The sequence below is a fragment of the Engraulis encrasicolus genome, chromosome 22, assembly GCF_034702125.1.
Source record: "Engraulis encrasicolus isolate BLACKSEA-1 chromosome 22, IST_EnEncr_1.0, whole genome shotgun sequence".
Classification (NCBI taxonomy): Eukaryota; Metazoa; Chordata; class Actinopteri; order Clupeiformes; family Engraulidae; genus Engraulis; species Engraulis encrasicolus.
Window position 1 is genome coordinate 30,084,300 of NC_085878.1, and position 12,500 is coordinate 30,096,799.

Here is a 12,500-nt window from a genome sequence, read left to right on the forward strand (position 1 = left end):
AAAGATATAGACTCTAGATCAGACGGTTGCACGGCAGGTTTGAATCCCACCCTTCCACTCCCTACATCACCCCATGGCCAAGGTGCCCTTGAGCAAGACACTTAGCCCCATTCTTCTTCAGGGACTGTAACCAATACCCTGTAAGTATGTAACTGTAGGTCGCTTTGGATAATTGTAAGCTAATGTAAGCTGTCAGCTAATTGTAATGCATAGTAATGTAATAATTATTTGGATTCCGGTTCAACGTCCCGACAAACTCAGACAAACATTTCAAAATATTGTTGTTGCCATATAAAACAAACAAAAAACTATATAAAAAGTAAATGTATTAAGAAAAAATATACCATATGATTCATGACAGCCTGGAATAGTGTACTGCAATTCAACTGACATCATCTATCAATATCATGAAGACATCATGACATCAATGCAGTGGAATGGTGTAATAGTAACCAAAAAACAAACAAACTTTACAACCATAGTACTACACCACTATGACAGTGCACAGCTCCTTTACTAATACATTATGACTTGATCACTGCCATTCTGGTAACAGCTCATTTATAACAGAGGCCATGCTTAGTGGGTTAAAAGCAACCCATCCCAACCCATTGAGACTGTGGTGACTGTCATGAGCACAAATGCCCAGCAGATGGAGCTAGTACGACTTGTAAGTATTTCAGTGGGCCCATAAACACCACAGCTCATAAATGCTGCTGTGTTTACTGTTTTCTACCTCTCGCTGGTAAAACGATCCATTTATTCTCCCTTCATGTTACTATCTGCTACTGAAGGTAGGAAGAATTGGAAGAATATATTAACGATTCATTCATCATCAATATACAAGCCAATTTAATAACAGTGAGACAGGTTTACTGTACCAGCAACACAGGTATAGGTATATGCTAGCAGTGTAGAAGTTGAAAATACTCTCAATATTTTATTTCTATATACCGATAAATCATGTTTTACTTTCTACAAGTGTAATACTGTTTAAAGTTACTATTATAGTACACCAGAGACCCTTTGCTCTCTGTTGTGGTGTATGAGAGCAGTTGAGTTGTTGACAGACAGGTAGACTAGACTGACAGCAGTGAGGCTCTGTCTTCACCTGTGAGAGATCTGGGTTCCCCTCAGGCTGGACATGGTCTCCTCCAGGTTCTGCCGGAGGTCTGCAATGTTCTTCACGGTCCTTAACCGTCTGGTTTCGGGGTCTTCGCCTGGGAAAAGCACAAACAGCAATTATCCCCTGGTGGCCCTCAAGGGGGGGCGGGTTGGGTTGGTGGGGGGGTTAGACACACAAAGGCCTCCTTGTAGTCTCTAACAGACAGTTTGTGTCCAAACAACCCTGTGCAGCTTCTGAAAACACAACCGGCTCTGCAGCAAAGTGAAGGTCAAAGCATGACTATGCAAAAAAATACTAAGCACATACTCATATGAAAATGTTTGTGTACAGTGCACACACACAATTAAGTACTGTAGCTACTGTTCAATGTTTAGAGCGTCACATTTCTTTGTGGAAATTCCCTTTCTGGTAAGGCAGAATAAAGATCCTCCTCATCACAAGATCTCGAAAAAGGGGCAGAAAAAAAAACATGGTAACTGCTGTTTGGGACAGCACTATCACCGATACCAATGTGTTGTAGCAAGTTATCTTACACTAAGCTTCTCTGCTATTGATCTTGCAAAAACTATCCTGATGACTTAATGCTATTTGCTGAAATGTACTCTTAGGTCACACAGAGATGTATAATGCACAATTTACACGAGCATTGAGGTTTAAGTGGATCGATTTGTATCTTGATTAAACATAGGCCATAAATGTCATTTACAGGAAGATAGGCAAACCAAATCCCTCCCAGACAAGGGACCGGCCTGAAGGATCATATCGCCTGGACTAAAGGCAGACTCAATCAATACCAGAGCGCCTTCTGATCCTGCAGATGACACGCAATCAATCGATGGCCTACCTGACAGATCTTCTATTGATGTCTGGTTGCTCTTGCCGTAGCTTGACGGGTCGCCCATCTCGGATGACATGCTGCCATCTACATCGGTCTGGGACCTATCCATTAACATTTTGCTGTTAGTTATTGAACACATAAAGAGAGATATCAAACACAGGCAGTATACACACACACCAGATATACAGATACAGAAAGAAGATCACATGCAGTTATTATGTACTATGGGTCACTATATAAGAGCTCATGTACATCGGTCTGCGACCAATACACAGGTCAAAGAAATGTTTGGGGGGCTCAGACGTCAGGTGGCACAACGACATCTAATGCCCATAAATTAATCAGTTATTGGTGGTTGATATGCTGCAAGGAATATGCTTCTTAGATAGTCCACTAAAAACAAACAAGAAAACTGTACAATAGTGGCACTGGCTGTCATTGAGCCGGCCTGCTGTGTGCTACTGCTGAAACGTCACCGACCCACATACAGAGAGATCTTAGACAGAGGTAGTATATACACACACACACACACACACACACACACACACACACACACACACACACACACACACACACACACACACACACACACACACACACACACACACACACACACACACACACACACACACACACACCAGATATACAGATACAACAAGAATATCACATGCCTACGAGTCACTAGTATATAAGGTTGGATAAATTCCATTTCTGGACATAAAGTAAAAATGAATTTAAGCTATATTAGCTTCATTGGATTTTTGTATCGAAATACTGTAAATTCAAACTATTATCTGCAGTCACTTCCAATACATTGAGCACCCCCACCCTCTAACAAAGGCTAAAAACACTGATGATAACCCAAACAATAGCCAGAAGTGGGACCAGCGTATTCATATTTGGACTTTCAGTGCTGATAATGTAAACTGAAAGGGGAAAGCCCTTCACTGTGTGGTGCCATACCCAATAACCCACATATGGCACCCTGCCATGAAACTACATTCATTAGAGGAGAGAGAGAGCGAGAGAGAGAGAGAGAGAGAGAGAGAGAGAGAGAGAGAGAGAGAGAGAGAGAGAGAGAGAGAGAGAGAGAGGTATGCATCACGGTTGGCACCCATAATGCTCCCTGGCAGGTTCATGACAGCGCTGCCTATGCTCAGGGATAATAGGCAGGCAGGGAGGCCAGCAACAGGCTAGGCGTCTAAAACTCAGGCTAGGCGTCTGAAACGCAGGCAAGGCGTCTAAAACTCTCAACCATTTTAAAAAAAGACAAGGAGTGCCTCTCATGGGTTCCTCCCTTCTCGGGCTTTAATTAGACATAATCTGGCCCTCTGACACACAGAGGTCAAGAGTGAGATTCCTACCCTAAAAAACAAACATGCTAGCTGAAGAGGGTTGCCATTGCTGGAGGAGGAAATGCCGGCTAAATACTGAGCAGCTGCCTACTCCATGGGAACAGGAGTGGCTTTTTTAAGACGGTAGGTGAAGGACTTGTCAACAAGTCAGCAAGTGAATAAAAGAATGGAGATAAAATGGTGTAGCTGTGAATTGAAGTTGTGGACAAGTACAGGCGTAGCAGGTGTTCCACCCCACAATTGTTAGCTATAGCTATACTGCCCTACAAAGGCAAAGTGCAGTAACTACGCCAACACAGGAACTGAGAAAAATGCTCTCAAACCCATGGTATTAGGTTGGATATTGTATCTACTAGAGATGCACCGGATCCTGATTTTTAGGATCCTGACGGATACCGGATCCACTGCTTAAGATCCTGCCGGATCCGGAACCGGATATCGGATCCTACGAAAGGGTTGAAACACATAGCCAACTCGCACACGTGGGCCCTTTTTATTACGTTGGCGCAAACTATTTTTAAGACTCATTGGCTTACTGCCACACTGCCTTCAACGGCCGCTTCCAAAGGGCTTTCACTCCATGCAGCGATTGGGGTTGTGAAAGACTGACTGAAAAGCCTAGGCTACGTAAAAAGTAGAGATGCCCCAGGTCCTGATTTTTAGGTAACTGCTGAATACCGGTCCGGATCCACTGCTTAAGATCCTGCCGGATCCGGATACTCTGAAAAACCCTATTATCCTGCCGGATCCAGAACCGGATCTTGGATCCTGTACATCTCTAGTAGCCACGGCAAATTTGACAAAGTTATATTTAATATCTAAAACAGGACACCTATGGACCAGATGAATGAGGTGTCATGAAGCCCATTTTCAATTCAAACTCAATTTTGCCGAACGTTACTGTGTGGCACTGTAGGCACCATAAACCAAATGTGTAGGCACCATAAAATAGTGCTACCTGAAATGAATTACTCAGAGCAACACAGCTGATGGCCATTTACCTGTACATGAAAGGTGCCACGGTGGCTGTGTTGGGATGGTTGTACTGCTGCTGAGGATGGGGCAGCTGCACGCTGACCGTGTTGCAGGCTGTGGACTGCGTTGCGCCGTTGCTATTGGCCACCAGGGCGGCAGCGGCGGTGTGGCTCTGCTGCTGCCCTTTGCCTTCCGTGGAGGCCAGGCTGGAGGAGGAGGAGGAGTGCCGGCTGTCCCTGTGCAGTGCCAGCCCTCCGCCCAGACGCATGCTTCGCGGCCTCTCCCCATCTTTGCCTCCGGGGGGAGCTCCCGAGCCCTTCGCTCCTGAGGCCTTGGAGCCTGGCTTTGGTATGCCGCTGTGCGTGGTGGTGGTGGTGGTAGAGGTGGAGCCGTCCTTCTTGGAGGCTGCCGCTTTGCCTCCTTTGGGGATGAAGCTGGCTATTTTGGAGGAGCGTTTGGGTTCAGGGTCCGTCGTGCCTCCTCCTCCGACCCCACTGCCGCTCTCCTCCCTGGGCTCACCATCTCTGGTCTCCCCCCGCTCAGGGATGGAGGTGCGCTTGGAGCTCTCCTTCACGCGATCTTTGTCCTTGTCCTTTGCCCGCTCCTTCTCCTTCTCTTTCTCCGCGCTCTTTACAGAGCTCTTCTTCGCAGTCAGCGCTCGGCTGAAGGTCCGCTGCGCTATGCCCTTCAGGGCGATCTTTGGGCTGCTGGCGGACAAGGCAACGGTGACGGGTGGGGCGGCAGAGGAGGAGCAGGAGGTGGAGGAACCGTTCATGGGCCGTGTGTTGCCCTCTGCTTCCTCCAGGAGGTCCGTGTTGGAGCCGGACTCCACCCGGTCCACCACGATCCCAGAATCCCTCAGTGCAGCACCGTTACTGTTACCACGACTACCGTTACTCACATTGTCCCCTTGTGTCTGCTGAACAGGGGCAGACGATGATGACGACGACGATGATGATGACGAAGATTTGGAACCACTTTTGCTATTGAAGAGCTTCAGTTTCTCCAGCATGGATTTCTGGGTCGCTGCCTTAGCCGGAGCCTCCACAGACGACATCTGCTTGGAGGCTCCATTGGTTCCACCACTGGTGGTGGTGGTCACTGAGTCCTGCTTGGCCGAGAGCATGGAGGAGGTGGTGGTGGAGGTAGCCGTGTGCTTGGAGGAGCTGAGGGACTTGGTCCTCCAGGGCTTGCTGGCTGAGGAGCTGGGCTGGGGGATGGCTGAGGAGGAGGCTGGTGTGGAGGAGGAGGAGGAGGAGGAGGTCAGAGGGCCGCCGGAGGTGGAGGAGGCGAGGTCGGTCATGGCTGCTGGATGGGAGGTCACACCTTCTGATGTGTCTGCAGAGGAACAGAGAGAACAGGAGAAGTCAAACGGGTTTTAGAAGGTTTGAGACACATGTTTCGTGTAATCTCTTCATGTACTATCATGTCCAAGTTCAAACAGCACTCTCAAAACATGCCTAGTAACCACACCATAATTTGAGTACTAGAGTCTTCACAAACTCATACCACTGACACTATCGAAGTAGATCATAAGCACACAATCTCCCTGATCCCAAATAAATAGAGAGACAGAGGGAGAGAGAGTGTGACAGAGAGAGAGGGAGAAAGAGAGGAGAAGAAGAAGAAGAAGAAGAAGAAGAAGAAGAAGAAGAAGAAGAAGAAGAAGAAGAAGAAGAAGAAGAAGAAGAAGAAGAAGAAGAAGAAGAAGAAAAGAAGGTGTGAGGAAAAAGACAAAGAGAGGGAGAGAGAGACGGAGAGAGAGAGAGAGAGAGAGAGAGAGAGGGACATACGATACAGTAAATGACAAAATAGGTAGGAGAGAAGAGGGTGGGGGAAAAACAAGAGAAATATAAAAAACAGGGACGGTTGAACCGGATGGATAATTTGTGAAGGAGGTACACTCCCCAACCTTTAAAGGAGCGCGGCTCCAGTTGTAAACGACTCATTACTCCCGACGACAGCTCCACACTGCCTAAGCATTATAAACTGTTTACAGTGGCAATGAGGGAGAGCGCTTTTAGTCTCGGCCAATACGCTCCCAGTCAAAACACAGGCTTTCTAATGTCGCTCCTCGAAGATACACACCACTAGACCATTTCAAAGCTCTCAAACGTAAACACATGCAAGCACGTCAATTACTATGAATTACAAATCTGCAAATAAACATTAATCACAAATGAAACTGGAACATTTCTTACAGGTACTTACAGTTTGAAACAGCAACTCTAAAACACAACAACAACTGTACCTCAATATGCTCCGCTTCAAGTGAATTAGTTAAAAATTATTCCACATGCAAATCACGCGTTGAGTTTTCTCTCAACCCTGTGCCTGGGAGACAGCATCACACTGAGGCAGAAAACACTCCCTCTCCCACAGCAGAAAGAGAACAACGCACAGACACAGACACAGACACAGACACACACACACACACACACACACACACACACACACACACACACACACACACACACACACACACACACACACACACACACACACACACTCTGACCTACCGGAGACGGTCTTCAATAAAGCCTATTGTCCGGCATGGGGACTTCTCAGTGTGTCAAAGCACATTTAGGGCTTGGTGAAGCCCTGTGCCATGCTCTCTTCTCTTCCTCTCCCTCTGTTTCCCTGTGTCTATCTCTTTCTCTTTCTCTCTGTGTCCCCCTTCTCTCTCTCTCTCTCTCACTCACTCACTCTTGCTCTCTCTCCCTGAAGACTTGCTCCTCTTCCACTGCCAAGGGAAGTTAGGCCATTGCCAGCCCGTAGACAGAGGCACCAGGGCTGCGCGAAGTTGGTTGGCTGGCTGGCTGGCGTGGTGTTGAGTGGTGTGGAGAAGAGAGGAGAGATGGAGTGAGAGAGTCCCGCGTGTGGAGAAGAGAGGAAGAGGGAGAAACTCCGGCGTGGGGAGGAGAGGAGAGATAGAGTGAGAGAGTCCCACGTGTGGAGAAGAGAGGAGAGACAGAGTGAGACAGGAGGAGAGATAGAGTGAGAGAGGTAAAGGAGAGGCAGGCAGAGGAGGTTTCCTGCTCAGCCACTTGAACCAGATCCAGCACAGGAGCTAAGCACCACGATACTGCCCGCCTGCCTGCCTGCCTGCACACACAGCTACCTCATGCTCCACACGCACACACACACACACACTGTCTTTCACACACACAGACCTCCCTCCCATTATAGCTCCTGGCCTTCACGTGCACTAAAAGTACCCCCCCCCCACACACACACACACAGATATCTACAGAGGCATGCACAGACATACTTACAGCACAGACACACTGACCTACACTGACAAACACTAACTTACACTGACTAACATACACACACACGCATGCACGCAGGCATGCACGCACACACACACACACACATGCACAACGCACACACACACACACAAATACCTCCACAGGCAAGTAAACAGAAACACAAACACACACACACACAAGTAGAAAGTAGATACACATGACCAAGGCATTACAGGGGAGCTCCAATCCTCAAACAGGTCTTTACATCTCGGCTAGGCAGCTTGCCTCCCTTTAACCCCTTAACGTGCATTTTTTAAACGCTATGAATGCAGACTAGAACAGCCAATAGCTACATATTTTGTTAAAAAAAGACAAAAAACAACAACCCTGAATATTCTTTTATTCTTATAATTGCCAAGGCCTACACAAAGCACAACCTTGTTCTCATTCCGCACACCACCTTTTATTCAACGCTCACCGCACTGCTTGATAAATGTAGCGTAAATATTTAATAGGGAAGTAGCAAAGCACTCTATAATATCGTCTAGGTATGTAAAGGAGGAATTATGCAATCGCAGCTCTTTCTTCAATCACTCCATTCATCTCGCACACTCTACAAACTCTACTTCTCACACATTCTTTTCTCTATCTTTTCATATTTTTATTCCCAAGTTGGTCGTGGAAAAATAGAGGAGCGAAACCTCGTCCAACTCGTCTCCTATGTCCACTCATCTGGTACTTTTTTTTCTTTTTTTAGGGAGCAACCGGCAAAAACAATAAGGCAATTAGGAAGTGATTAACAGCCAATTAGGCATGGCAGCCGCGGGAAAGTGGGTCAGATCACTAATGACTGCAAATTGGGAGGAAGAGGAGGAGGAGAGGAGGAGGAGGAGTGGAGCGAAAAAAAGAGTGAGGGGACTGAAAATTGGGAAACGGGGAGAGAGATAGAGAGAGAGAGAGAGAGAGAGAGAGAGAGAGAGAGAGAGAGAGAGAGTATGCACGTGAGAAAAATGAGAAGTGGTTGGAAGGTTAGAAAAACGTTGTAGTTGTAATGATCAACAGAGAAAAGTAATGATGGTTAGTTTGCACTGTTTGACCTGCTTCCCAATCCTCATCCTCCTCCACTCACTCGCTACTCTGCTCCATCCCAGTGGCCTGAGAACCAAACACTTTGAACCTCTGTCAGGGATCTTGGCCCCAGGAGGGTGGGGGACCAAAGAGGTAAAGGGGGGGATGGTTGTCCTCTTCAACCCCAGGAGTGTGCATGCATGGCAGGCCTGCCCCTGAGGCGGTGGTCCCCCCTTCATCACACCCCCACCCCACCCCACTGGTGGTCATTTTCAAGCCCATGTTTAAGTGTTTAGCTGTGCACCACTTAATTGGGCTGCCATCATTAAGACAGAGGAAACTATGGATGACTGGTGAGCAGGCTAGACCCCCCCTAATCCACTCACCATCTCCACCCCACCCACTATTAGGCGCCGTAGAGGGAGCTACTGGTCCTACAGGTCGCTTACTTACTCACTTCCTTTCCTTGTAGATAATCTACAAAATCAGTATACATTCAAATAAGTTATCTTATTATTATTATGTGTGATGTGGTGTGGTGTGGTGTGGTGCGGAGTGGTGTGGTGCAGTCATGTTCAGGGTGTGGTGTGTGATGTGGTGTGGTGTGGTGTGGTGTGGTGTGGTGCAGTCACGTTCAGGGTGTGGTGTGTGATGTGGTGTGGTGTGGTGTAAGGATAAAACGATATATCGGCCGATATTTGTGTTTTTGAAGTGTATCGGTATCGGCCGATACACGTGTGATTTTGGCTGATACGCAATATTTATTATTTTATGTTATTCAGTTTTTTTAAAAGCACAAGACACATCATTCTTGTATTACTTGATTGTTAGAGTGGGTGTTAAAATGTTGCAAGTTCTACCTCAAATTGATATTGTTAAATAAATGTTTATTTTTAACTTGAGACCTGGAATATTTGTCATTTTTTAAACTTTTTTTTACCCATATCGGCCCCAAATATCGGATATCGGAAATCGGTTATCGGCCAAGGGTGATGAAAAAAATATCGGTATCGCATCGGCCATTAAAAAACCTGTATCGGTTGACCCCTAGTGTGGTGTGGTGTGGGGTGGTGTGGTGCAGTGGGATGGGTGGGGTGAGGGGACACTAAATACATTAAGAGCATGATGGTGGTGGTGGTCAGGGCCGCTGACAGCTTTGGCTGAGACAAGGACAAACTCCCTCCCCCAACCCTACCCCACCAACCCTAACCCAATACATACAAAGTAACGAGGACCTACAGTAATTCGGGGCCCGCTCTCGTTTGCCGGGCCCAGGACAACCGACCCCTTTGTCCTCCAGTGTCTGCCTGGCTGCCCTGGTGGTGGATGGGGAAGGGGAGGGGAGGGGTGGGGAAGAGTGGTGTTGGGTGGGGAGGGGTATGGGAAGGGAAAGGTAGGGGTGGGGAGGGGTATGCGGTGGTCGGCTGATGCTGTTTACCTCGTCAGCCTGTCAAACAGTCACAAGACTTCCCTCTGGATCAGCTCCTGGCCCACCTCGTCTCATCTCTCCTCTAACCAGGGCTGCTGACAGCTTTGGCTGGGCCAAGGACAATGTCATCTGAAAGCCCCCCCCACCCCCCCACTCAATACATGCAATGTAATGAGGACCCAATTCTGGTCCCCCCTTCTCCCTGGGGCCCGGGACAACTGACCCCTTTGCCCTGATCCCTTCTTCTGATCTCTCATCATCTCTCTGTCTCTCCGTCTCCCATCTCTCAAGCTCTCTCTCTCTCTCACACACACACACACACACACACACACACACACACACACACACACACACACACACACACACACACACACACACACACACACACACACACACACACACACACACACACACACACACACACACACACACACACACACACACACACACACACACACACACACACACATTCTGCTTCCTCTTGTCTTCGGTCTCTCAGACTCTGTGCACCCAGGCCAACATTGACTATGCCCCTGTTGCCCCTCAGTCACTGGAGATCAAGCATGTAGTCAGAGACACAACATTAAAAGTGGGTTAAAGTAAATTACGCACACAAACACAAACATGAAAACATACAAACACACATGCACGTGCACACACGCACACAGGCATGCATGCATGCACACATACACACACACACACACACACAAATGTACACACTCACACATTAACACACGCACACGCACACGCACACGCACACATGCCCACATGCACACTCACACACACATACACACACACACACACACACACACACACACACACACACACAAACACACACAAACACAGAGCGCACATCACACAACTTAAAAGTGCGTCATTCATGCAGTGTGCAGCCACAGCCTTCAAGAGCAAGCGCATCACAAGTATGTCACAGCTAATCGCTTTAAGTGTAATTCACTATCCGGGGGAGGCATTTAAATCGCCTGATTGGTGGAAAATCATATGATGGCCGGCAGTGTTGCTTTTTAAAGCTCCTCTCTGGCAGGGGGGGGGGGGGGGGGGGGGGGGGGGGTGGGGGGGGGGGGGGGCCTCATTACATTGTATGTATTGGATAGGGGGCCCTTTCAGATGACTATGTTCTGGGCCCAGCTCTCTGGTCATGGGCTCTGGTGCATCGGGGGCCAGCCAAGCTAACAAGCCATGTCAGATGGACATCAATCACTAAGTATGAAAGGGCGCCGCCGCCTCTAATCTGCGACTGCTAGCACTGCTGATTCAAGCAAATCTTACTGACTTTGCTCGGGCAGGCCACTTATTGAAGTCACACACATTTCACCGAGATTTGAAGAGCTCATGTTGCTTTGCCTCTGGTTTTTACAAACACACTAATGTGTTACGCATATGATTACCGGTACATGCACACACCACACGCATACCGTCACACCGTCACACAGCCTTTTCTGCCTTTTCTCATTATGGTCAATTAAAAAATATTACCTTTAATTTACATTCCATTACATTGCATTTGGCAGACACTTTTTTTAACCAAAGCGACTTACAATCAAGGCCATACTAATAGCCAACATCATAGCAGATACAAAATGCACAGGAAATATGCTGAACAACAAGTGCAGAGCTAAGTAGAGTTAGTTTTAAACTATATTAGGTCGAGTGCAGACACATACACATCATGCCAAAGATTCTGGCCTGGGAATGGGTCAGCTCAAGCATTAGTGTAGTACAGTGGTTCTCAAACTTTTTGTGTGAAGTACCACCCGAGAAAATATTGAGCTCTCAGAGTACCACCTTGACAACCTACATTAGAATATCGCAGCAAAGGCCTTCCATATTCACTTTTGCCAGTCAATACAGGAGAGGTTCATAACGGCATCAACAGCTACGGTCACATTCAGTGCAAGTTTGTTTTTAAATGTCTTGCTTGCCTAGTATTATTCGGCATTATGTGAGACCAAAGAGACATTTTTGACTGCAACAACTTGATCAGCCTTCAAATCAATGCACAAAAAATTTATTCTTCCAAGTACCGCCAAAGATGTCTCAAGTACCACCAGTGGTAGAGTACGCGTACCACAGTTTGAGCACCACTGGTGTAGTATATAAAGAAGAGTCTTTTCCCTTTAATTTCATTGCGATCCACAACAGACGCATATACAGCTGTAACATGACTCATGGGTCATTGACACTTTTTTAGAAGCAGGTGTCAGGCTGTTACATCCACATCTAATGCCACTACTGTATGGATTAAATAACCTTGTTTTTACTGGGTTAAAAAGCCATTAGCTGATGTCTGCTACTAAAAAGAAACCCTTAATGACCCTTCCACATTATTTATAGATATGTTATTACCTCCGCCAAGGAGGTTATGTTTTCGGTCGTGTTGGTTTGTTTCTGTATTTGTTTATTTGTTTGTCTATCAGCAGGATACCTCAAAAAGTTA

General features: G+C 47.1%; 1 protein-coding gene across 9 annotated transcripts in view; it reads right to left on the reverse strand.

Annotated features, from left to right (window-relative positions):
* nav2a (neuron navigator 2a) overlaps nucleotides 1-12,500 on the reverse strand; it is a 197,348-nt gene that overhangs the window by 92,471 nt on the left and 92,377 nt on the right. For 6 of the 9 annotated variants that reach the window (XM_063188204.1, XM_063188206.1, XM_063188205.1 and 3 more), the window contains 3 exons: nucleotides 4,321-5,632; nucleotides 1,971-2,083; nucleotides 1,112-1,220 (listed from right to left, as the gene is read on the reverse strand). In XM_063188204.1, the coding sequence (XP_063044274.1) occupies nucleotides 1,112-1,220; nucleotides 1,971-2,083; nucleotides 4,321-5,632 (1,534 nt within the window). Of the gene's footprint in view, nucleotides 1-1,111; nucleotides 1,221-1,970; nucleotides 2,084-4,320; nucleotides 5,633-6,545; nucleotides 6,625-12,500 lie in introns of those variants that run through there. The other 3 variants (XM_063188208.1, XM_063188201.1, XM_063188207.1) reach the window with 2 other exon arrangements.